Source organism: Borostomias antarcticus (genome assembly GCF_949987555.1).
Source record: "Borostomias antarcticus genome assembly, chromosome: 16".
Classification (NCBI taxonomy): Eukaryota; Metazoa; Chordata; class Actinopteri; order Stomiiformes; family Stomiidae; genus Borostomias; species Borostomias antarcticus.
The window spans coordinates 8,176,412-8,203,552 of record NC_140249.1 but is presented as its reverse complement, the minus strand read 5'-3'; the positions used below and the strand labels follow the sequence as shown (position 1 = coordinate 8,203,552).

Sequence of the window (27,141 nt, the reverse complement as noted above, 5' to 3'; positions counted from 1 at the left end):
TGTGTTTTCTTGCGATGGGTTCTCGCACTAGTACATACTTCCAAACGGGTAACCGTCGCTTGCACTGATCTTATAAGTTAACTAGCTAACGTTAGCAAACAACAAAACAATGTTTATTTATCTCAGCAAAAAGGTAAGACTTCATGTTCACCTTACTCATTATGTAACTAAGTTAGCTAGCTAACATTTGTTCGTTACGAAATTGCATTGACAGAATCAATAGTATGTTATCTAGTGCTAGTTGTTGGCATCAGCCAGCACGATAAAGTTGTTTCGTAAACGTAATCATCACGCCATGTCCAGTCTTGCTGGAGTACCGTTAACGCTAGCTAGCTAACGTTGCGAGGAGAAACAGCAACGATAGCTAATTGGCTAACGGGAAGTAATGCACTGCATCGTATCTGTCTAGCTGACGTTATCTAACATAGCCAGCTATCTGTCTCTGTCACTAGCCAACGCTGAGCGGTGTGTTGACCAGCACAGTGACGTTCGCTAGCAAAGTCTTTACGTGCTAAACCCGCCTCTGTCTCGCAGATTGCCATCCCCAACAACATACATCTGAAGTGTGTATCTTGGAACAAAGACCAGGGTTTCATTGCCTGTGGAGGGAACGATGGTCTTCTGAAAGTGCTCAAGCTTGACACCCAGACAGGTAATTTTAAGCCACTTCACTCTGTTCGTGTTCCAGGTCAAGGCTGGAGATTAGACTGACCTCCCATTTATCAATCCGTGCTAAACATGTCACGACGCTACTGCCCACAGTACTTCCACAACTTTAGGGTCGTTTCACTTCTAATCTGGATCCAGTGCCTCTAACAGGTGAGCACAGGTGCATCTCATCAAAAAATGAAATACCCTTTCAAGACTCCTCAAAAGATCAAGTTAAAATTGTTGCCTGTTTTCGCATTCTCCTGACACAACACATTTAATGAAGCTGGATCTACATAGCTGGGGCTAACAATCTGCCTTTTATTAAGGCTAAGATTAAACCATTTATTAAAAAGAAAGCATCAGAAAAAGTTAGATTTTAAATGCAATGTCCCTAGAAAGTAAACCAGATAGAGGTAGATAGGCTTAACTTTAGAAAACATGCTAAATCAATTACTGAGGTGTTAGAGTAGCCTACTCAAGTCTGGCAGCATTGTAGTCTGTGCTTTGCCAAAATAAGGATTTCCGTATCCAAGCGTTTTTATCTATGCGAAAAATGCATGGGGATTCTATTCTACATGGCCCCCAATCACGGACTGTGGTTAACACAGGATTTGTACATTTGAATGTTTTGGTCAAAGTAAACAGAGGACTTTGAATTACAAAGCCATATTTTTTGTTCGCGTCAAACCAACAATGAATAAATCAAAGCATAAATCTAAATAAAAAATATGTCAAAAACTATTTTGTCATACACAGACAAACGTATAGTCACGTAACCCATACTGTAGTTGGAGATTTAGAAAACCTCTATTAATTTGATCATCTCTATATTTGGAGCCACTTAAGTTGCAGATGCTGGTATTGGCCTGCAAAATAACGGCATCACTTGAGGGAAAAGGCTTACCAAGAACAAAATGGAGGGGAAAAGTCTTAAAACACAGTTTATTTACCCTAGTGCCTTAATCCATATTATCTTGCATTGATTTTGTCTGTACAAGCCATCTCTTTGCAGGCCTATATTTCTGCAATGCTGAATTGTAAATGAAAAAGCACCCTGAGTGGCTGGACTGTGTTGTGGTCATTGGTGTCAGAGTGTGACCTTTGTTTCCTGGTGCTTTGAAATCAACAGATGATGCAAAACTCAAAGGGCTTGCGGCACCCAGCAACCTCTCAATGAACCAGACCCTGGAAGGACACAGTGGTGAGTCACGCTGGTCTGATGGGCAAGAAAGCTCTGGGCCTCCATTTTTTTCTGTTTTTTAATTTTACTTGTATGTACATTTATTTTCCGATTTCCCCCCCCCCCCCCCATTTTGGTAGCCAATTCACCTGTCCAATAACCCCAGCCTAGCTAATGAGAACCCGTCCAATAACCCCAGCCTAGCTAATGAGAACCCGTCCAATAACCCCAGCCTAGCTAATGAGAACCCGTCCAATAACTCCAGCCTAGCTAATGAGAACCCGTCCAATAACCCCAGCCTAGCTAATGAGAACCTGTTGCACAACCTCACCAGTCGGTGACCTGAAAGAGACGGAGAGGAAGAGACTCCAGTTGCAGACTAAACCAGCTGTTTCACATGGCAACACCAGACCAAGAACCAGCAGCCCTTTAGTGGCTGATGTGAACATCTGGACCCAGGCTGAGATAAACGTGGAGGTGATGAAGGAATACCGTGTGGAGCCATTAGTGCTGCTCAGTAACAGGCAAGCTCATGGAAAAGCTTATTTCTTGGGATCAGGTACTTTCCCTCAGATCGCTTAAGGAGCAACAGAGAGGAATATGTAGAGTATGTAGGGAGAGAGAGAGAGAGGTTTCTGGCTTAGCACAGGAATGAGAATGCACTGGAGAACATAGGCCTACATTTCTGGACTTAGGCAAGGAATGGGAGTCCACTCTTTAAGGAGCCTTTTGGTTCTAGGCTGCCATCCTTGGCTGTGTTGAAAATCATCTGTTCAGTTTCCTTATACTAAATTCACATGAACCACTTTCCTTGAACACGGATCATAATCGACGTTGAACACGGATCATCAATGTCTGGAAACTAGCTCATTACCTCATTCATTTTTCAAGAGGTCATAAACATCCTGCATTTTAAATGCAATTTGCTGGTACAGTAAATATAAACAGAGAGAACTGGGTTAGCCTGCTTCGAGCGGCACGGTGGCGCAGTGCTTCTTCAGTACTCAACTGTCGCCTCACAGCAAGGTCAGCACTGTCGCCTCACAGCAAGAAGGTCAGCACTGTCGCCTCACAGCAAGAAGGTCAGCACTGTCGCCTCACAGCAAGGTCAGCACTGTCGCCTCACAGCAAGAAGGTCAGCACTGTCGCCTCACAGCAAGGTCAGCACTGTCGCCTCACAGCAAGAAGGTCAGCACTGTCGCCTCACAGCAAGGACAGCACTGTCGCCTCGCAACAAGAAGGTCAGCACTGTCGCCTCACAGCAAGGACAGCACTGTCGCCTCACAGCAAGAGGATCAGCACTGTCGCCTCACAGCAAGAACGTCCGGGGATAGATTCCCGCTTGGGACGATGTCGGCACTGGGGATGCTCTCTCCAGGGTGGTCAGGTTCTCAGGTGGGGTATCTCCCAGGGTGGTCAGGTACTCAGGTGGGGTATCTCCCAGGGTGGTCAGGTACTCAGGTGGGGTATCTCCCAGGGTGGTCAGGTACTCAGGTGGGGTATCTCCCAGGGTGGTCAGGTACTCAGGTGGGGTATCTCCCATAGTGGTCAGGTACTCAGGTGGGGTATCTCCCCTGGGTGGTCAGGTACCCAGGTGGGGTATCTCCCAGGGTGGTCAGGTACTCAGGTGGGGTATCTCCCAGGGTGGTCAGGTACTCAGGTGGGGTATCTCCTGGGCCTTTCTGTGTGGAGTTTGAATGTTCTCCCCGTGTTCACAAGGGTTTCCTCCCAACAACCCCAATATGCAGAAGAACAGATGCTCTTCAGTCCGGTCCCTGACCAGGACCTGGACTGAGCACTTGGACTTGGTCCCCGGGCGCCATGAACGATGTCTGCCCACTGCTCCTGGCTGCCCCTGGAGAAGGATGGCCCACTGCTCCTGGCTGCCCCTGGAGGAGGATGGCCCACTGCTCCTGGCTGCCCCTGGAGGAGGATGGCCCACTGCTCCGGGCTGCCCCTGGAGGAGGATGGCCCACTGCTCCTGGCTGCCCCTGGAGGAGGATGGCCCACTGCTCCTGGCTGCCCCTGGAGGAGGATGGCCCACTGCTCCGGGCTGCCCCTGGAGGAGGATGGCCCACTGCTCCGGGCTGCCCCTGGAGGAGGATGGCCCACTGCTCCTGGCTGCCCCTGGAGGGAAATGCAGGGAGCAATGTTCACCAGCGACCCCTGATAGCCTGTGTGTGTTGTGTGATGATGTCGCTGCTCACATGTGTAATTGTGTCACATGCCGGGTAGTGAATTAAAGACCCCTCAAGGTCCTGTAATGAATCCGTTTTTGTTGTTGCATGCTTTTACACAGGTGCAGTGCAAGTTGTTACTTGGAATGAACAGTACCAGAAACTCACCACTAGTGACCAGAATGGACTTATTATTGTATGGATGCTCTACAAAGGTATGTCAAAATTGTAATGGCTTGTAGAGAGAAATGTAGTTTAGGTCCTATCCAGCAGTCAGAGAAGAAGAACATTTCAGAGAACAGAAGAACGGTATTAGAGAGGAAGATGGTTCCCTTGTCTGATTGGACATATTTGTGTTATCTAATTCTTTGAATGACATCAAGGCTCGTGGTATGAGGAGATGATTAACAACAGGAACAAGTCTGTTGTGAGAAGTATGAGCTGGAACGCAGATGGACAGAAGATCTGCATCGTATATGAAGACGGGGCTGTCATTGTTGGATCTGTGGATGGTACAGTAATTGTGCCTATTATTATTTCTGCCAACTAGACATTTCTGTTATTGTTTTTACATTAAATGTTGGTTCATTAAAACATTAGAATTGTGTATCATTGATGAAACGACTGTTAAATGTCCAAGGGAGTTGAAGCCATTGTCCATAAATGCAGTGGGATGTAGGAGTGAAGGGGGATGTATTGTTGTGTTTGTGCAGGTAACCGGATCTGGGGGAAGGAGCTCAAGGGTGTTCAGCTGGCCCATGTGGCCTGGTCACCAGACAGCAAGATCCTCCTCTTTGGAATGGCCAATGGAGAGATCCACATCTATGACAATCAAGGAAACTTCATTGTATGTGAAATCCAGCAAAATTAACTTTGATAACTTTGATTGAAATTGACAGATTATTCACCTTTAGGTGCATGGCAATGATCGTTTTGTGTTTTCACACAGAACAATATATATCATTTTTATTCCCCAGTTCCTCATTGATCTCAATGATAAAAAGTAGTTTTACCTCTGGGGTACTGAGGCAGCTTTTACCTGAACCCTCCACCTGTGATGGATACAAGTGGAATTCCAGAACATTCCAACCTTATTCCATTGTAATGCTGCTAAATCTACCCAGACCCAGGCTCAGCTACAGTGGCACTACGGCAGGTTTCCTGGGAGTAATTGTATGCTACATCTCATGTCTTGAAAATGAACATTACTGAGCATATCTACTGGACTAAAGGGTGTTGTATTTCATACAGCTTCACTAGAATATAGGTGCCTTAAACCAAAGGCGAGCCAAAGACGTCAGTGTCGCAACATTGTCGGGAGACAAGTTACAATTTGCTCACATTATTTAAAGGGGTAGTGTGGTATTTTGAACATTTAGTCCTATTTGTGGTCTGTCTACCATGAACCTGAAACATAGAGACCATGATTTCACTGATCATTCCAGTATTGAGCTAGCTGCAGTTTTTATGCAGGCTCTCGCTGGGCTACAAAAGAAGTCAATGGGGCACACGGGTAAATGCGATGGAAAAACTGTGATAGTGGTTTTCCAAGACGGGAAGCACAGGGTGTAATCTTACCAGTCTCAGTATGCTCTCCTGTGAAATGTATCACAATCCGAATATTTTTACATGTTTGGCATGGCTTGAACATACGCATTCCCCTGATTTACGTGTGCCCCATTGTACTTCCATTGTAGCCCAGCGAGAGCCTGCAGAATAACTGCAGCTAGCTCAATACTGAAATGATCAGTGAAATTATGGTCTCTATGTTTCAGGTTCATGGTAGACAGACTACAAATAGGGATACATGTCCAAAACAGCACACTACTACTTTAATATAGAATCCCAGCAAACTGTGGGCCACTGCCACTATAGGTGACCTATGTATATCTTAAATCATATTGTGTTATGACCTAGCCTTAATTGATGTTCAGGGTAATTTGCTTAGAGTTCGAGGCACAAGAAGAAACTTGTACAGTTGAAGTCAGGACCTTGTTTACATGGGAGTGAGTACAGTATAACAGAAGTCCTTTTTTCCTGCCGTGTTCCAGATGAAGATCACCCTGAGCTGTCTTCACAATGTGACGGGAGCCATCAGCATAGCAGGGATCCACTGGTACGCAGGCACAGAGGGCTACGTGGAGCCCGACTGTCCTTGTCTCGCCATCTGCTTTGATAATGGAAGATGTCAGATCATGCGTTACGAGAATGATGACAGTAAGTTTATGAGTGGGGAGGAAGAGAGGGGTGCTTAATATAACCAGGAGATCGCACAATCCCATGCCCAGATACTGTATGTCAACTTCAGCCACAACACAGATGTTAACACTCATTGCGAATCACAATTCAACATCAATGCTGTTTGTGTGATTGCTATTCATTTGAATTGCTGAAACGTGTTGTCTAGTCAGAATGAATACTGGATTAGGTTTTGATTGCAGAGCATATTCAATTAAATTCAAGTGTCAATGGAAGCGAAGATTAGGTTGAAGACAACTTTCTGAAAGCAAATAGTGTATGAAAGCCCCACCCGGCTAACCCTCCTTCCTGTGCTGGTGTCAGACCCGGTGCTCATTGACTCACTCATGAGCGTGGTCAGTGTCCAGTGGAACCAGTGTGGCAGTGTGCTGGCGGTGGCCGGCGCCCTCAGAACTTCCACCATGGACAAGGAGGTCAATGTGGTGCAGTTCTACACTCCATTCGGAGAGGTGAGGGACCTGCTTTTTAAGTGCTTATTAGCAAGTTTCACCTTTCTCTGCTGTTACTGTACCTAGTATTTACTACTGCTGTATATCAATGAAACTGCTTCAAGAACACTATTTATGAAACGTATGCACACTGGGCCTACGTGATTTATGGTAATAATAAATAATTCAACACTGCTCTTAGTGAACTGTGACAAAACACAAACCCGTTGTATTTGAATAGTTGAGTTGTTCTTCTTTTTGGACAGCACCTGCGTACTCTGAAGGTTCCTGGCAAACGGATGACCGCCATAGCCTGGGAAGGAGGAGGGCTTCGCATCGGACTGGCCGTGGATTCCTACATTTACTTTGCCAACATTAGGCCAGATTACAAGGTAATATTTGGCTTGAGGTAAAAGGGTAACACCTATATTAATTAATTCTGTTCTTCAGTTACTTTAGAACTGTCAGAGTTAAAGGTATAATTAGTAGCATTTGTCAGTTGTGTTTTGTAAACAAACTTGGCCCCTCCTCCCTGCTCCTCCCCCTGACCGTGGTTGCCAGGTCAGACAGATTTTCACATCTGCAGCGTAACATCTGCAAGTCAGCGAGAAATGAACCACATCCCACACACCAATAACACCAAAGAGCTCAACTGATCCACAAATACAGATAGGGTTTTCTCCCGTAGCACAAAGCTAGCGCATCCACTTTAGTTAGAATGATCTTCTCCAGGAAAAGCAATTCAAAGTCATTCAAAGTAGACTACAATAAAGTTCACTCCATACTGTCAGCATTTGGACTTTTGACTTGACAAACACTATGGAGGGTGCCTGGCAAGCTGACTGAGCTTACAGTATTAGTGGTGAACTAAAGGTATTAGTGGTGAGCTAACAGTATTAGTGGTGAGCTAACAGTATTAGTGGTGAGCTAACAGTATTAGTGGTGAACTAAAAGTATTAGTGATGAGCTAACAGTATTAGTAGTGAACTAACAGTATTAGTGGTGAACTAACAGTATTAGTGGTGAACTAACAGTATTAGTGGTGAGCTAACAGTATTAGTGGTGAGTTAATAGTATTAGTAGTGAACTAACAGTATTAGTGGTGAGCTAACAGTATTAGTGGTGAGCTAATAGTATTAGTAGTGAACTAACAGTATTAGTGGTGAGCTAACAGTATTAGTAGTGAACTAACAGTATTAGTGGTGAACTAACAGTATTAGTGGTGAGCTAACAGTATTAGTGGTGAACTAACAGTATTAGTGGTGAGCTAACAGTATTAGTGGTGAACTAAGAGTATTAGTGGTGAAGAGTATTAGTGGTGAACTAACATTATTAGTGGTGAACTAACAGTATTACTGTTGAGCTAACAGTGTTAGTGGTGAACTAACATTATTAATGGTGAACTAACAGTATTAGTGGTGAACTAACAGTATTAATGGTGAGCTAACAGTATTAGTGGTGAACTAACAGTATTACTGTTGAGCTAACAGTATTACTGGCGAGCTAACATTATTAATGGTGAACTCAATCAATCAATCAATCAATCAAAGCTTTATTTATATAGCGCATTTCATACCCAGAGGCAACACAATGCGCTTTACAGAGAACAAGGGAGGTGGGCAGACATCCCACCCCTACATATTCCAGAGGGAAGCAAAAAACAGTAATCACCCGGGGGCCAGATAAGTGAGCTGTAAAAATTCTTCCCTGACCCCTCTCAACGAGGCGATCGAGCAAGCTCCTGGAGTATGTTTGTCTACCGGCTAAGAACATTTATAGAGCAATAAATAACATTAAATTACATTTTCAGAGTAAGAGAGGCTAATAACATCATAGGAGAGACATGGCAAACATTGGTGTATGTCTGTGTGTGCATAAATGTGCCTGGGCCCAGATAGAGGCAGGGGTTTGGGTAGGGTGGGGGGTAGGAAAAGGATACGGACCCGGGTTAGGGTGAGGGGAAGGGGATCTGAGCCCAGGACTGGTGTATGTCAGTGTGTGTGTGAGTGTGCCTGGGTCCAGGTAGAGGCAGGGGTCAGGGGTAGGGTGGGGGTAGGAAGAGGATACGGACCCGGGGTAGGGTGAGGGGAAGGGGGTACTGGACCCAGGCCTAAGGCCGGAAGTGGACTGTTGTATGTCTGTGTGTGCGTGTGTGTGTGTTAACTAATTTGCTACGACATCTGCAGCAGACACAGGGGTATCTATCGGACTCAGGGTGGTCTGCTGGTGACAGTGGGGCATCCACTGGACCTGGTTAGAAGATAGGAGGGAGAGAGAGACGCACTAGGGAGAGGGGAGGCAGAACAGGGTTAGTAGCACACGGAGCCATATATAGAGCAATACATTACGTCAAACTACATTTTCAGAGCAAGAAAGGCTAAGAGCATCATGGGAGAGGTGTGGCAAGCACTAATGTGTGTGTGTGTGTGCGTGCCTGGGCCCCGATAGAGGCAGGGGTTGGGGTAGGGTGGGGGGTAGGAAAAGGATACGGACCCGGGTTAGGGTGAGGGGAAGGGGATCTGAGCCCAGGACTGGTGTATGTCAGTGTGTGTGTGAGTGTGCCTGGGTCCAGGTAGAGGCAGGGGTCTGGGGTAGGGTTGGGGTAGGAAGAGGATACGGACCCGGGTTAGGGTGAGGGGAAGGGGGTACTGGGCCCAGGCCTAAAGCCGGAAGTGGACTGTTGTATGTCTGTGTGTACGTGTGTGTGTGTTAACTAATTTGTTACGATATCTGCAGCAGACACAGGGGTATCTATCGGTCTCAGGGTGGTCTTCTGGTGACAGTGGGGCATCCACTGGACCTGGTTAGAAGATAGGAGAACTAACAGTATTGGTGGTGAGCTAACAGTATTAGCGGTTAACTAAGTATTAGTGGTGAACTAACAGTATTAGTGGTGAGCTAACAGTATTAGTGGTGAACTAATAGTATTAGTGGTGAACAGGGCTGAAAATGAACACCTGCCACCGGCCAAATGCAGGTAAAATTTCCAATTGGCGACTAGATTTCGGAAGGCTATCTGAAAAATATATATACTTGGCCGGTAGATTTATATCATCTACAGTCCCCTTGGCAGGTGACTCACCGTGAGCCAAAAAGTTAATTTTCCCCCCCTGGTGGTGAACTAACAGTATTAGTGGTGAACTAACAGTATTAGTGGTGAACTAGCAGTATTAGTGGTGAACTAACATTAGTGGTGAACTAACAGTATTGGTGGTGAGCTAACAGTATTAGTGGTGAGCTAATAGTATTAGTGAGGAACTAACAGTATTAGTGGTGAACTAACAGTATTAGTGGTGAGCTAACTATGTTAGTGGTGAGCTAACAGTATTCGTGGTGAACTAACAGTATTAGTGGTGAACTAACAAACTAACAGTATTAGTGGCGAACTAACAGTATTAGTGATGAACTAACATTATTAGTGGTGAACTAACAGTATTACTGTTGAGCTAACAGTATTAGTGGTGAACTAACATTATTATTGGTGAACTAACAGTATTAGTGGTGAACTAACATTATTATTGGTGAACTAACAGTATTAGTGGTGAACTAACATTATTATTGGTGAACTAACGGTATTAGTGGTGAACTAACAGTATTAGTGGTGAACTAACATTTATTGGTGAACTAACAGTATTAGTTGTGAACAGCGGCGAATAGAGCTCTTCCTCCCATCCTCAGCAGGTCTATCTGGGAAACCTCTTTCTATCGGGAGAACACACATTCTATCATCCGATAGCTTGAGGGAAATACACTGGAGGACAGACACTTTCTAGCGTTATCTTTTCAGGAGTACACATTGGCACGACACCAGCTAGCCTAACTAGCTATTTTAGCTCGCTGGCTAGCTATCAGTGTTAGCCAGCTAGCTAACGATATAATCCCCTGCATTTAGCTAGTAAGAGCGGTTTACCTGTCTAACATAAAACAAGCCAACTCTGGGTCACTCTTCATCCCCATCCTCTGCTTGTGTTCGCCAGCGGGTGAACGCCAACCCCAGATTCACTCTAGTTTTTGAACAAGCTTTGCTGAAGAATGAACAACAACAAAATACAGCCAGGTGGAGGGGCCTCTGCAGATAAACACACCATCACACATTCTAGTGAGGCCTAAGAGATCATTGAGAGGGATTTTTTTGGTATTACTGTACACCTTATTTTTTAGGAAAATCCTAATCCTATAAAGTATACCTTTAATACATGAAATATTGTCTTTAGACACCAAAGAACCCATGTCAACTATGTTTTGAAATTCTAAACAAAGTCACTACCCTATTCAAGTTTCCTTTTCAGTGATGATCTATTCACATGTTTGAGGTGCCCCAATAGGCCTGAATTCTTCAGAAAGACGGTATTCTTTGTAGATAAGTGCTCATGCTTCCTCTGTCTCTCAGTGGGGCTACTGCTCCAACACGGTGGTGTATGCTTACACTAAACCCGACCGGCAGGAGTACTGTGTGGTGTTCTGGGACACCAAGAATAATGAGAAGTTTGTCAAATACGTCAAGAACCTGATGTCCATCACCACCTCTGGAGACTTCTGCATCCTGGCCACCAAGGCGGACGACACACATCCTCAGGTAAACACACCAAGGCAGGAGACACACATCCTCAGGTAAGCACACCAAGGACACAGAAGCATCATGCTGGCGCCAAGTCACTGAGTCTCTCCATCACACTGCTGTCCTCAACTCAAGATTGCCTTTATATTTGGTCTTAATCAATCCCCTCATGACTAATATATATGAGAACTGATCATTGGTTCATGTCATGCTTCTTTTTGTTCATTGCCACTTAGGAGGATACTGAGGTGGAGTCTGGGACTGCAATGGTAAAGTACACTTCTGAAAACTCACAATGGGATTAAGGTGATTTGATTTGTTAAAATGTAAGAATGGAATGATGATTAATGTGGAAAATATTTGTTCTGCAGTATGTGTTGGTTCTCTGTAACTCCATTGGGACGCCACTGGATTCCAAGTACATAGACATCGGTGAGTCAACAACTACCTGGCAAGTTGTATTGTTGTGTTATAGTTATATTTCATAATGTCTGCGATTGTAGCTACTTCGATGTTGCAAGTAACAAAAAGCTTTAGTGTAAAAAGTAGGAGGCATTTTTCTCAGAATGTACTGGAGTAAAGTTAAAATTGTTGAAAATATGAATACTTGGGAGAACAAATCACCCAAAAAAGGACTTCAGATAAGATGCACAAAGTGCCTCTGTTGCTCTTCATATTCCACTAGTGTACATTTAACAGCAGGCAGGCCATTACGTCTGTGTGGTGCATCTGACTGTTTGCACAAAGGGCTTCCAAAAGCCCCTTCAATAACCCCTTTCATGGGCCTCATCAAATAGCCAGTGAGAAGTGGAAATCTTGATGGCTCACAGACATTCTGTATTCCCTGTCTGGTAAGCCAACTGGTGCAACATTTACCCAAGACCACAGGAGAATGAGGTTCAAAGTGAGTGTATCTGTAAGTCCTGAAGGAGTCTGAATGAGATCCAGATATCAGGGCATGCTAAATCCACAGAGTCCAGGAGGACGTATATTTGTCTCTGACTACCTCTGTGGTCTCAACAGATCTTTTTGGCCATGATTGTTTGATCTCTCCGAGCCCCACAGCAGCAGACCTGTCCTTATGTGTCCTGATTAGAAAACAGTCAGGGCGTTGGTAAGGAGCGATGCATGGTTCAAAAGCCTTACGTGCCGTGTTGTTGGGAAACCGGGCCTGACTCAGGAAGCCTTGTTTGAAATGTGAGCGCTGTTAGTGGAACCCGTCAGCCACCACCCTTTAAAGCACACATCCCTCCACACCTGTCCAAAAACACATTTACAGCTACATCCTGTATTAATTATTTTGATTCACTCACTGGGAATGTGAAATTAACATAAGAGTACAACAACTTATATCCCAGTGAAAGTGTATTTCAGTGCTTAGGCACATTCCTGAAATGGCGTTACATGTTGTGAACATGACCAGGAGCACTGATATAATGCAAATTAAAATTGATTGAGATATGCACCTCTTAGATCCACTGTTTGTGACCGTGACAAAGACGCATGTCATGGCTGCATCCAAGGAGGCCTTCTATACCTGGCAGTATCGCGTTGCCAAGAAACTGACGGCTATGGAGATCAACCAGGTGGCCAAGACCAGGAAAGAAGGCAGAGAGAGGTGAGTGCTGGTACTGGTATTGAGAGAAGGCAGAAAGGTGGTACTGGTATTGAGGGAAAGCAGAGAGGTGGTTCTGGTACTGGTATTGAAAGGCAGAGAGGTGGTACTGGTATTGAAAGGCAGAGAGGTGGTACTGGTATTGAAAGGCAGAGAGGTGGTACTTGTATTGAAAGGCAGAGAGGTGGTACTGGTATTAAAAGGCAGAGAGGTGAGTCTCTAGACCAAACTGGATAGCTTTCTTGGAGGACCATGGTCCTTTCACTGACATCTTGTCTACATGGTTGCTGTTAAATTTGTTCACTTTTCTCACCGGCAATTCAGTGCAGTTAGTGTCTAAGCATAGGTGTTTATATTTAATTTATTTTGATGATTCAATTTTATTTTTCTCTTAATCATATGTTCAGTAGCGTATTGACCTGCCATCTCTGTGTGAGACTGCATGTTCTGCCAGGCATGTCTGCATGCCCAATGGAAGCTCAAATAGTCTGTCTCTCTCCCTCACACACACACTTTTTCCAGGGTGTACCACATCGATGATACTCCTTCAGGGAACACTGATGGGGCTCTGGACTTTGCCAAAGCTTTTGCGGTGAGTAGCGTAGTCTGAGTGGCACCACGCCTCCATTCTGGACACAAACAGAAGATTTCCCATGGTCCCAGAAGGGCGCTGAAACAAGCACACCAGTCACACACTGAGAACATTTCACCCGCTGGTAGAGTCCCTGTTCAAATAGGAAAGCAAAAACAATTAAAGCTGCTACGCAGCGATTAGCCGGGGCCAGGCAATTTCAGGCAAGTTTAGGAGCAATAAGCGAGAGAATAGGAAGACAACAAGAAAGTTGACATCCCAATGTTAATTTTGCATTAGTTGAGGATGGAACTTGTAACCTCTGACACCAAGCAACATCCTCTATCTCACTGAGCTAATTAGCAACAACTCACATTTGGCTTCACAAATTGACTAAGCCAGTCACCAGGGTGCAGGATAAGAGGTTATGATCTGTTTCATCATAAAACACTGAACGTGTGGTATATGTAAAAGCCCACAAAAAGATGTTTGTTGATTAAAGTATACTGTACACACTGAAACAAAGGATATAACAATAGAAGTTGCATCATATAATGATGGTATGCCCTGCAAATTGTGGATGAGTGGCTGAAGTGATCAGAGTCTCATAATATACAACAAAGGAAAGAGAAAGCTGTTGACAGTACTGTGTATTGTAAAACATTTTGATGCATTGTGAGCTCAATTTTGATGACAATCTGGTCAATGAGTTTGTGAATGACAGTCTGAAGATCCAGTGTAGCAAGTTTGGTGTTAATTGATTGAAAAATGTGAGATGAGATTTGTTTATTAATTTTTACAGGTTTTGTTTGCTTTTCTTCATAACTGAACATTAACTTTAGCTGTGTGCTCAGTCAGTGGCCAATAAATGAATAAATGTTAAGGAAATTAATCAAAAAACCCACAAAGTATGGTGTCCATTGTAGGACATTGTAGATGCGTGAGTGTTGAGTGAAACATAAATAAGAGGTGTTAAGTAACTTTAGAGATAGCTACTAGAGTTAAGCCCCTGAAATGTGTGGAAGTCTGTTGATCCTCTGTCCATCCAGCACCTGTCCTTGCTGCACTCAACATTCATGCTTTTAGGAGGATGTCCTAAAATTGACACAGCGTAAAATAGTTGTGAAAGAACCTTAATAAATGCCCCCTTTTACTCACACAGTAACAGTGATTGTAATGTGCCATTCCTCTGTTTGGTTGGGTTTTTGGACGCTGTAATATGTTAGGCAACACGAGACCCCATCTGCTGCATCACGGCAACAGACAAGACTCTGATAGTGGTCAGTATTTCTCTCTTTATCTTTCCTATAGAGACCTGGGCTGAGTTTCCCAGAGGCATCGTAGCGCTACGTTCATCGTAGCGCTATGATGAACGCCATAGCTTACGATGAACGTAGCGCTACGATGCCTCTGGGAAACTCAGCCCCTGGTCTATCTGTCTCTCCATGGTGTAATACAGGTTTTTAGTTTAATACAATTTTGGTGGATTGTGTGTGTGGGCGCTTATGTGCCTGTTAACGTGTGCACACAGGGACGAGAGTCTGGTTCCATCCACAGATACAGCCTTCCCAACGTTGCTCTGGTCCAGAAACACTCTCTGAACTGCAGGGCCTACCATCTGTCATTGAACTGCAACTCCAGGTGAGCCTGCATTGAGTTTGAACGCTACGCAGGATGAATGGTGTAGTAAGGGATAGCATGTGGAAACATGCTATGAAATACTAGATAATCGTTTGCTTTTCTGTGTAGGATTGCTCACCTGGAACAATGGAATTTCAATTCAAAAAGTATTTTGATCCAGGTCAGGACATGGACCTGGTTTCCAAACCAACTTCAGTTCCCTTCATGATAGAACCTTCTGCGCCCCTCTCTTCCTCCAGCCGCCTGGCGATCATAGACATCTCAGGAGTGCTGACCTTCCTGGACCTGGAGGCGCGCACATCCTCGGCGGACAGCACAGGAAGCCAGCTGACCACCGGGGACCCGTCCAAGTTTGAGCGTAAAGACGTGTGGGACATGCAGTGGGCGAACGACAACCCTGATTTATTTGCCATGATGGAAAAGACCAGGATGTATGTATTCAGGAACCTGGACCCAGAGGTGAGTACTTACTGACTTCTGTTTACAACCCATAAGGCTGGTATTTGTCTATTACACTTGTTTGAACTCTTGTAGACGACACATTATTGTGAGGTCCTGTTCTCTTTTTCTGTCTGTAAGACGTGCTTGAGTGTGTTAAAGGAGTAGTAAAGGGAAAAATCATGTTTAGCCCTGTTTTAAAGTGACTTATGATCATATACAATGGTTCAGATCAAAAAGTTGACAAAACTAGCACTTTTGAGAAAGTTGATAATTGCTCTACCACCGTTTAGGTCATACAATGGATGTGGGTGGGCACCTTGAAAAATCATTCAAAAACATGTTAAACTCTCGATTTCAAAGACAAGCAGCTCACCGAGGGGGTAATTGGTGTCCGTTGGTGTTCTGACATCAAATTCGCTGCAAAGTATGAATCCTGTAGGGTTTTATTGATCATTTTATGAAATCCATTGACTTGTATTGACGCGACCGTTGTAGATGTGTAGATCAATCTGCAGAGGGGATTCAGGAAGCGGAACTACTTACGGTAGCTATTGTTATTGTTTATGTTGCTAGGCTACCTAGTTTGTGGACGTTTACACATGTATGTGCTGCGACTAAATAGTTCTATGCTAAATATTTAAAAAAGCCTTTCCAGATGAACTAGAATCTTACTTCATGGCGAATTATATGTCAGAACGCCAACTAACATCTCGGTGAGTTTCTTGTCTTTGAAATTGAGAGTTTAACATGTTTTGTGAATGATTTTTCACGGTACCCACCCACATCCATTGTATGACCAAAACGGTGGTAGAGCAATTAACAGACTTCTCAAAAGTGCTAGTTTTGTCAATGTTTTGATCTGAACCATTGTATATGATAATAAGTAATCTTAAAACAGGGCTAAACCTGATTTTTCCCTTTACTACTCCTTTAAGACACATTATTCAAAGATACAATATGCCAGCCAGGCAAACCCAGTGATTTTGCATAAGCATATTTTGTATGAGCGTTGGGCTCGTTATTTCACTCTGGGGGGTAACAATTGAGATTGAGACTAGTGTGAGTGGCAGTCTCAGCTCTCTTCCTTCAGAGGTCTCAGCCAAAGTCAGTCCTCTTCTGACATTTCCCCCATCCTACACTCAGTCCTGTGACAGATGTTATGCTTCAGGAAAACTATCCAAACCACTGCACACCGCTATCTGTGTTCTTCTGAAAATCACGCTTCTGTCTCCATCAGGAACCCATCCAAACATCAGGTTATATCTGCAACTTTGAGGACCTGGAAATCAAATCTGTCCTTCTGGATGAAATCATGAAGGTAGCATTTCTTCATATGACTGTAGATCTAAACATGGATGGGAGGAGGTGAGGGCATATGGGTGGATGGAAGGAGAGGAGGGCATATGGGTGGATGGAAGGAGGTGAGGGCATATGGATGGGAGGAGGTGAGGGCATATGGGTGTATGGAGGTGAGGGCATATGGGTGGGAGGAGATGAGGGCATATGGGTGGATGGAAGGAGAGGAGGGCATATGGGTGGAAGGAAGGAGGTGAGGGCATATGGGTGGATGGAAGGAGGTGATGGCATATGGATGGAAGGAAGGAGGTGAGGGCATATGGGTGTATGGAGGTGAGGGCATATGGGTGGGAGGAGATGAGGGCATATGGGTGGAAGGAAGGAGGTGAGGGCATATGGGTGTATGGAGGTGAGGGCATATGGGTGGGAGGAGATGAGGGCATATGGGTGGATGGAAGGAGGTGAGGGCATATGGGTGGAAGGAAGGAGGTGAGGGCATATGGATGAAAGGAGGTGAGGGCATATGGGTGGATGGAAGGAGGTGAGGGCATATGGGTGGAAGGAAGGAGGTGAGGGCATATGGGTGGATGGAAGGAGATGAGGGCATATGGGTGGATGGAAGGAGGTGAGGGCATATGGGTGGAAGGAAGGAGGTGAGGGCATATGGGTGGATGGAAGGAGGTGAGGGCTTATGGGTGGATGGAAGGAGGTGAGGGCATATGGGTGGAAGGATGGAGGAGGGCATATGGGTGGCAGGGCTGGGACTTGGCCTGCATAGTGCAGGAATGGAGATCAGATTGGCTGATTGTAGAATGGGATCTGTGAAAATGTTTCTCAATATTGGATCTGAATATGTTTGGGTCCCAGCTGGCTATGACATTGCAAAAGATTCAATCAACTCTCTTTCTTCTGAAGTCTCATCTCCAATGTTCTTTTTTTATTTTTTTTATTTTAACCATTTTATTTACCTTGTTTAATGACCATCACAATATAGAAGTTTCAATCAGAAATGGCTTTTACTGTAGAGTTGCCAGTTGCAGATTATCCAATTTAATACAGCATGCAAGTAGAATGTTGATCAAATGTATGAGTGGCAGATTGAAACAGCTCCATGAAGCTCCACCTTTCTCAAGAATGATGGCTCTCTTCTTAGGATCCTGAGAGGCCAAACAAGGATTACCTCATCAACTTCGAGATCCGGTCCCTCAGAGACAGCCGTGCACTGATTGAGAAAGTTGGGATTGAGGATGCCTCCCAGTTCATCGAAGACAATCCTCACCCGAGACTCTGGTAAATATGTGCCCAGTCACCTCATGCACTCATGCAGTCAAAGGAGATATTGTGTTGTGAATGAGAACCAACCCTAGTCACATACCGATAATGACCAGAGCAGCGGTTATCTAGCTGGTTTTGTGAAATGTATGTTATGCTTGTCTTTCATGAAGAACAATAAGATTCTTGTAAGACACATAGACCCTGTTTAGATTTGGTTTTAAAATGCGTTTTGGGCGATCAGATCACAAGTGGACAGCGCTAAATAAGAGCGTAAACAACCACCAAGACGCCTTGTGAAACATTTACTCAAACCATTTGCCCAGGTGGTCTGGGATGCATTTGACCTCATATCTAATAGTCTAAAAGCTAATGCGTCCTGATGTGTCCCTGACGAAGACGTAACAGGAAAACACATCATCAATGCAGGAGAATATTTCTTCTTTTTCATCTTATCCTGCGCTCTTTTGCAAGTCGCATATGACTTTGTCCTATCAATCGAAACAGTTGGAATAGTCCTATTATGTTCATTAGTTCTTCAGCTGCTTTCATGTGCACTTAAAAAAAATCTGATCAAAGTCAAACCGACTGACTATTGATTTGAACAGCTGTGCAACACGCAGGCAGGAATGAGTGGGTTACTATGGCTACTATATGAACACAAGTGGTCAGCTGGACACATTTGGAGACGCATGATGGACACCGGTGTAAACGGCGCCGTGTCTCCCTGTGTAACTGTGGTCTGATCACCCAAAAAAGTCTAAACATAGTTGCAATGTTATCGGGAAGTTGCCAGACACCCTGAACCATTTATCAACCTGAAAAAAGTAGTTATATTTTGACAATTGAAGCAGACAAATGGAGTTGACTCAGTCTGTCTAGTGTGCTAACAGTGTGGTATTAACATGGTAGCTCTTACTCCATTAGTCGACGTGGATTAGGACCGTGAGTAGGCTATGAGGTGGACTGTCCTTGCAAGGATATGCTACAAATTTTCTGAAGATGATCCTTGTTTGCATAGGAAGTAGAGTACAAGTGACAGACACACTGTAAATACAAACAGGTTGGTGTATTCAGATTTGCTTTCTTCATCCAAACATGCAGGGAATGAAGCCAGATGGGACTCTGGTCCATTCACCCAGAATAACCTCCGCTCAGGTTCAGCCTCAGTCCATGACCGCTTCCACCGCTTCCTCTGTTTTTACTTAACTTCAATGAGGCTGTTGGCAACTGAAGTAACTCTTACCGGCGACAAATATCACACGACCAAGACGCTGTGCCTCTTAACAGAGCCAGAGGAATGGTGTCACTGTGACGAGAGCAGGTCCAATTCTGTTGCATTGAAATGGTTCATTTATAACCAAACAAATCACTCAGGCCCCAGTGTGACAGGTGTCATACAGTCCCCTCTAAATGCATGCATGCACCTGCAAGGACATGTAGCAGAAGCAGCTCAGATGGCACTAATCTGACTCTCCGGTGACCATATTCAATAATGTCATCATGTGAGGTGATCTTTCTGTCCACTGCTCAGCCTGACTGAAAGGAGGGGTCCTGTGGGAGAATCCCCCACGCTGCTGTGACCGGAGGGTTGGAAACCTCTCGCACTGTTTTGGTAGCAGCAGTGTGGTTGATGCTGGCTCAAAGAGGACTTTGGGATCCTGTGTTAATTCTCACAGCATCACTAGGAATTTGGGAAGGTCTAAAATGTCCCCCTCTGCCCTCAGTTCAGAAGCCAATCTGTAGGAGGACAGAAGAAATAGAAAGCCTCAATTGAGTAAGGTGTGGTGGAGACCTGACGTCTCACAGATATTTGAATGTGTCAATATTTCCTGCAAATGCTTCATACCTTGGCAGTGGATATATATTGTCTGCCCATTGGTTTAAATCTTAAATCAAAAATATTTTTTATTATAATTTCTTGTCTGCATGGTTACACTTGATCTCAGTCTTGTAAGTTTGAACCTTTATTCATACAGTACAGGCTAGTCTCACAGAGATGAAACACACTGTATGTCTTTTGCAAGAGAGACCGGGAGAGACTTGACATGAATTGAAGAAGCTGTTGCTATTTGCTATTGCTTGAATGCTGGTTTTGGCCGTGTCATCCTGGGCCTTTAGATCCAGGCCAACCCAGGGAGGGAGCAGAGCTGCTACAGTAGGTCAGATGTGATCCGGCATCCCCACACAGCTGGGCAGGGGAGGTGGAAGGGCCAACATGGGTCCATGTGAACTGTGAACTGAGAGAAACACGTAGATAATGCAGATAATACTTCCTGCATTCTCATGCTCAGCTTTGTCTGTTTTCTCTGCTTGGTTGAGAACACTGTTGAGCTTGCCCTGTGACACCTGGTTTTCTGAGCCTGGCCTGTGACACCTGGTTTTCTGAGCCTGGCCTGTGACACCTGGTTTTCTGAGCCTGCCCTGTGACACCTGGTTTTCTGAGCCTGCCCTGTGACACCTGGTTTTCTGAGCCTGGCCTGTGACACCTGGTTTTCTGAGCCTGCCCTGTGACATCTGGTTTTCTGAGCCTGCCCTGTGACATCTGGTTTTCTGAGCCTGCCCTGTGACACCTGGTTTTCTGAGCCTGCCCTGTGACATCTGGTTTTCTGAGCCTGCCCTGTGACACCTGGTTTTCTGAGCCTGCCCTTGTGACACCTGGTTTTGTGCTGGTCATCCTCCTCTCTGCTGGTCGCAGGCGTCTGTTGGCTGAGGCTGCCCTCCAGAAGCTGGACCTGGACACGGCCGAGCAGGCGTTTGTCCGCTGCCAGGACTACCAGGGCATCCGGCTGGTCAAGAGCCTGGCCAACCTGCAGAGTGAGGCCATGAAACAGGCCGAGGTGGCCGCTTACTTTGGCAGGTTTGAAGAGGCGGAGAGAATGTACCTGGACATGGATCGCAGGTGAACCTTACACCAACACGTTGATTGAAATCTTATTTGTGTGTGTGTGTAAAACAATATATTTGCATCACGCCCCTTGAAATGCTTACCTTAGATGTTTGCCCTGCTTGATGTCAAAGCGTAATGTGGTGGTTTGAACTTCTAACTAATGATAGATAACAGACTTCTCTTTGAACCTCAGAGACCTCGCCATAAGCCTGAGGATGAAGCTGGGCGACTGGTTCCGCGTTCTCCAGTTACTGAAGAGTGGCTCAGGGGACTCGGACGACGCGCTGCTGGAGCAGGCTTACAACGCCATCGGAGACTACTTCGCAGACAGACAGAAGTGGTTTGTTCCTCTAGATCTTTTCATAATGATTCTACGCATGCTAGAATCGTGTTTGCACTAGACACGCCGTTTGTTTGAGAAGGGACCTCTTGACTCCAGATTTTCTTTTTCACATGTCAGGAATCTCTGGTAAATGGTAGGGACTGTGTCTACGTGTCCACAATGAACGGGTTTTACGGAGTCCTCTCACAGGACAGAAACACCAGTGTTACTATAGTGTTGGTTATGCAGCCTACTGTACATTCATTAGAAGAAACAAAACAAGTGATTTGGGGGTCAATATCTCTAGCTGTGTAAAGCAACTAGCTTTATGTAGCGCCACTCATAATGAACTGAAAATGTCTGCTAGCCATGATGCTAATTCTATTCCGTTCACTTAATGCTCTGTTCACTTAATGCTAACAACGTTAGCGAACAGAGCAGTAGTAGCTGAATGAAATTGGTCGTCTTTTGATCGATCTAGCGGTCAGTAAAATCAACTATAATGTCAAGAGGTGGACATCATTGGATTCCCCTCAGCATACAGAATTGGAGTCGATTAGTGACGTTATAAGCCCAGAGAATACCCGCCCGTTGACCGCTGTTCAGTTGAGGTCAGGAGAGAAATGCCTTTCCCCATTCATTCCTTCTCTGATGGACGGCTCCATCCATACCCATATCTGGGTTCAGGGGGGCAGCTATTGAGCGTTTTGAACATGCGTAAATCTTAAAGCTAAATCGGATCTACAGTCACATCAATAGTTGGTTTTTCAACACTGGTGAAATGGGAGTTTATTCAGTTATGGGTGCGTTTGTTTTGGTTTGTGGCATGAAAGAAAAATCGTTCCTTTCTGTTAGTGGTGTAGGCCGGAGGTGATGGTTTGAGTGGCTATCTGCCCCTGGCGTTGGGAGTGATGCCCTCCATACATTTGCAGCCCCACAGAGTTTGCTGTAGGCCTACAGTATGTGTCACGGATTAAATCACTGATATTTAATCGATAGATTGAGAGATAGAGAGATGGATGGATGGATGGAACACACAGGACAACCACGGGCACTTTGCACTAGTATGTTGTAATTCAGTGTATAATCATTCCTTTGATTTGGGCCAGCTACTGCCCCTCCCCCCATCTTATTTAAGTAAAATCAATTCAAAAAAAGGAAGGATGAATTGCCCATTTCTGCTGTAAATAAAAGAATACATGTTGAGTTCATCTTGGGGAGCTCCTAGACTCTAGCACCCCTAGAGGTGAAATGTTATAGCGATATTGAGCATGTCTCCAAGTTTAATTCTGTTCACTAAATCCTCTTTTCTCCAGGGCAAACGCAGTCCAATACTACCTCCAGGGACGCAACCAGGAGCGTCTAGCAGAGTGCTACTACATGCTGGAGGACTACGCTGGTCTGGAGAGGCTGGCTCATTCCCTACCAGAGAATCACAGACTGCTACCGGTGGGCAACTCCAACAAGGCACTTCAATATCTCTGGCTCTGATTCTAACTCTTTCATTCTGTTAAAGACAAGAAAACATTTCCCATCTCTTTTCATGTGTGTGTGTTAGGACATTGGGCAGATGTTTGCGACTGTAGGCATGTGTGAGCAGACTGTGAGCGCCTATCTGAAATGCAACCAGCCCAAGGCTGCCGTCGACGCCTGCGTTCACCTCAACCAGGTCAGAGGCAGAAGAATGACACTTTCCTCTGATTTTCAAAACAAACTTTAAAACATTGACATCCTAAGTGTAATGCATATGTTTGCTTTATATTAAACACTTCATTGTCCTATTATTGATTGTATATTGGTGACAAATGTGTCTAATTTGTTAAATCTTATTTCCTTCATCACCAATTTCTTAATCAGAGAATTTGTTTAATTATTGATTACTGTAAACTTATCATTTATTTTGATTTCACAGTGGAACAAAGCTGTTGAGTTGGCCAAAAACCACAATATGAAAGAGATCAAATCTCTCCTTGCCAAGTATGCCTCCCACCTGCTGGAGAAGAACAAGACTTTGGAGGCTGTGGAGTTGTACCGCAAAGCCCACCACTTCCTAGATGCAGCCAAACTCATGTTTAAGGTATTTGGATGTTTTAATCACCACCCTAAAAGTAATAATGTGCAGAACAAAGCTCTATAAAAGTTCTCTAGAAGCTGTGTATTTGTAAACACTGGAACGGTCATTAAAGACCTTCTCATGGCAAAATCCAGATCACAGGGTTATTAGAATATTGCAGATCACAGGGTTATTAGAATATTGCAGATCACAAGGTTATTAGAATATTGCAGATCACAGGGTTATTAGAACATTGCAGATCACAGGGTAATTAGAATATTGCAGATCACAGGGTTATTAGAATATTGCAGATCACAGGGTTATTAGAATATTGCAGATCAAAGGGTTATTAGAATATTGCAGATCACAGGGTTATTAGAATATTGCAGATCACAGGGTTATTAGAATATCGCAGATCACAGGGTTATTAGAATATCGCAGATCACAGGGTTATTAGAATATCGCAGATCACAGGGTTATTAGAATATTGCATATCACAGGGTTATTAGAATATTGCATATCACAGGGTTATTAGAATATTGTCTTTGTTCCGTTTCAGATGGCTGATGAGGAGGCAGAGAAGAGAAGCAGGCCACTGAGGGTGAAGAAGCTGTATGTGCTGGCGGCGCTGCTGGTGGAGAACTACCATGGACAAGTGAAAACATCACAGCAAAGCAAGGCCAAAGGAAAGAAGTCTGAGGTCGTACCCCTGCGTTGAAGGCATAGTTCAACATGTTCACGTCATTATCAGGGGGTCCTGCAGCGTAACACCATGTCCTAACTACACGCGACGTGAGCAATAGAACGCGACATGGCATGCTTGCTGTCCTAACTGAAACCGTTAAATTTCCTGTTCTGTTACGTCATTTGTCTATATTCCCAACTGAAGACAGTTAAAGAACGAACACCTGTCAACGCGAGCGACAGGAGGAAAATAGGAACAGGGCGAGCGTCAAAAGGGCAGTCAAAACGTCGCGCCGCTTCGCGCTGCGTCGCTCGCGTCCAGTTAGGACATAACAATAGAAAACGAAGCAATGGAACACATTTTGTCGCTGACGCTCGCTCGCGTCGCGTCGCGTGTAGTTAGGACACGGTGTAAGCGTTGGAGCCCTGTTGTAATTCTTGGTATTCGATGCTCTTTCCATTTAGGCCACATCTGCACTTGCTGGGCTTCTTGAGGAGGATGCTTCCTCTTTGGACAATCGCATCGTGGACAGCGCCTGGCGTGGAGCAGAGGCCTATCACTTCTTCCTGCTCTCCCAAAGGCAGCTGTACGAAGGCTACATGGAGAGCGCCATGATGACAGGTACCCGTTGACAGGGCTTCTTAAAGTTACGTTCACAGAGAAAGTCCTCGTACTGGTCAGACAGGTGTCACCAAAGCCTCACAAACAGGAATAGAATGGGTATCTGCCGAAGGGTGACAGTGGCCTTTTAACCACACATCCATAGTGTAAACACGACACAAGGGTCTTCCCTGCATCTCCCCTTCTCTGTAGTCTTCTCATCCCAGCGGTCCAAAGGCAGTAGATGCTTCCCTGTAGTCTTCTCATCCCAGCAGTCCAAAGGCAGTAGATGCTTCCCTGTAGTCTTCTCATCCCAGCGGTCCAAAGGCAGTAGATGCTTCACTGTAGTCTTCTCATCCCAGCGGTCCAAAGGCAGTAGATGCTTCCCTGTAGTCTTCTCATCCCAGCGGTCCAAAGGCAGTAGATGCTTCCCTGTAGTCTTCTCATCCCAGCGGTCCAAAGGCAGTAGATGCTTCACTGTAGTCTTCTCATCCCAGCGGTCCAAAGGCAGTAGATGCTTCCCTGTAGTCTTGTCATCCCAGCGGTCCAAAGGCAGTAGATGCTTCCCTGTAGTCTTCTCATCCCAGCGGTCCAAAGGCAGTAGATGCTTCCCTGTAGTCTTGTCATCCCAGCGGTCCAAAGGCAGTAGATGCTTCCCTGTAGTCTTGTCATCCCAGCGGTCCAAAGGCAGTAGATGCTCATTCTCCTTTAAGAAGAAAAAACTCCTTTAACTCCTGACACACTGAACATAAACCACTGTGTCTGGCCCTTCCTTCTAGCTCTCCACCTCCGTGATTATGAAGACATCATTCCTGCAGTGGAGATCTATTCTCTGTTGGCCATCTGCTCGTCTGCCAACCGGGCCTTCAGCACCTGCTCAAGGGCGTTCATCAAGCTGGAGTCCTTGGAGAGCCTGAGTGTGGAGCAGAGGCAGTCTTATGAGGACCTGGCCCTGGAGATCTTCACCAAGCACAGCCCCAAGGACAGCCGCAAGACTGAAGTGGACAGCACACCTGAGGGGTAAAGGCATGACTGAAGACAAGACCAATTCCATATGCTCTGTTGTCTGAAACAGGCCTTGGTCAAATAGTTTTTGAAATCATGTGAAATATTTTGATTGCTTGTCTGCCTGCTATCAGGCATCCTTGAGACTAGCTAATTGGCTCCATTGTGCCAGGCCAGATTGATCAAGCACAGAGAAGTATTTGAATGGATTACAATTCGTTCATGGCTAGCTAGGCTGGTCAGGAGCATTAGTTTGGTTGCTAGGGCTCATGGTTCGTAATTTTTGAAACTCCATAGCAACATGATAGTTATAGGAACTATCTTTCTTGGCGGAGTTCACAAAAATCGATATTAAGGCACTGCATTGGTATTTATCCCATAAATGTTCCTGATGATGCAACCGTTGTATAAAAGTAATAACTCACTCGAGGGTTGTGCGATATGGCCAATATACCACGGGTTGTGCTGCGGTCAACGCCACAAGGCGCAGCCGAGTCCCGTCGACCAGCACAACCCATGGTATATTGGCCATATACCACAACCCTCGAGTAAGTTATTGCTTCTGTATACAATAGGTGCCTGTTGTTAGATGCACAATGTATACAATGTACTGTGTTTATATTGCTTAATATAATCATTTTCCTCTTTGAGAATATGAAGGTTTTCTAATCTCCTTCCTGTCCATTGGGTTGTCAGGACGGAGGGGAAGCTGCCTACATGCATTGTGACGGGCCGGATCATCTCAGAGTACCAGTTCTGGATGTGCAGTGTGTGTAAGCATTGTGCCTTGGAGCAAGATATTGGCAACTATAATTTCTGCCCACTTTGCCATAGTTCATTGGCATAAAGATATAAGGACTCTACTCAGTATGAACTGAAAACTAAATATTTCCAGGGTGGCATAGCATTGTTTCCTAGTTGGTTATACTGTGGTTCCTTGCAACAGACCCCTGGAACATTTGCTAGAAATATTCAAAAGGCATTCAATTTTTTATGATTTGATAACTTTTTTATATGGTTCACAAGATGTATTCTACATTGTATTGACGTTCTAACTGTTCTAATTGGTAAAGTAATTCCATGTAAGTAGTGCACTGCAGACATGAATTTCTTCGTTGATTCGATGAATACAAACAGCTACTTGATCTTGTCCGACCATAGAAACAGCTACTGAATAGTTTTTATTGAACTGGAGATATGTAACTCTTCATTGTGTGTGGCCCCTTATAGATTCACCTTCTGGCCCAAACCTCAACAGAGTTGTGGTTGAAAGTTGTTTGTCTGTAGAACCTCTATTGGACCACTCAAAATAGTGACACCTGAAAACATATGCGTCTCCATTATTGTTTCTATTTTTCATGTAATTATCATTTGCATGTAGTGTTTTTGCACTTGCCACAATGTTGTATTAATGTTGGCTAAATCACCAGTTCGGTTGTGATTTCATATCTTTTGCATTTGTAACCGTTTCCATACAGTATACTGTAACTAATAACA

General features: G+C 44.8%; 1 protein-coding gene across 1 annotated transcript; it reads left to right on the top strand.

Annotated features, from left to right (window-relative positions):
- The first annotated feature begins 34 nt into the window (after window positions 1-34).
- Window positions 35-27,141, top strand: wdr35 (WD repeat domain 35). Its single transcript, XM_084451452.1, has 28 exons — window positions 35-133; window positions 535-652; window positions 1,781-1,852; window positions 4,131-4,223; window positions 4,392-4,520; window positions 4,722-4,855; window positions 6,060-6,225; window positions 6,571-6,716; window positions 6,962-7,087; window positions 11,086-11,271; window positions 11,490-11,522; window positions 11,625-11,685; window positions 12,727-12,871; window positions 13,391-13,460; window positions 14,666-14,719; window positions 14,971-15,080; window positions 15,320-15,539; window positions 16,759-16,839; window positions 17,971-18,107; window positions 20,788-20,991; window positions 21,173-21,319; window positions 22,618-22,750; window positions 22,860-22,970; window positions 23,214-23,378; window positions 23,914-24,054; window positions 24,504-24,660; window positions 25,419-25,659; window positions 26,341-27,141. The coding sequence occupies exons 1-28, from the start codon at window positions 110-112 to the stop codon at window positions 26,489-26,491; spliced, it is 3,555 nt and encodes a 1,184-aa protein (XP_084307578.1). The 5' UTR covers window positions 35-109; the 3' UTR covers window positions 26,492-27,141.

Excerpts from the sequence above, each read along its gene's own strand:
- wdr35 (XM_084451452.1), top strand. The coding sequence starts at position 110 with ATGTTTATTTATCTCAGCAAAAAG. Across the intron at positions 134-534 it reads TTATTTATCTCAGCAAAAAG|ATTGCCATCCCCAACAACAT; the intron begins GTAAGACTTCAT and ends TCTGTCTCGCAG. Across the intron at positions 13,461-14,665 it reads ACTTTGCCAAAGCTTTTGCG|GCAACACGAGACCCCATCTG; the intron begins GTGAGTAGCGTA and ends GTAATATGTTAG.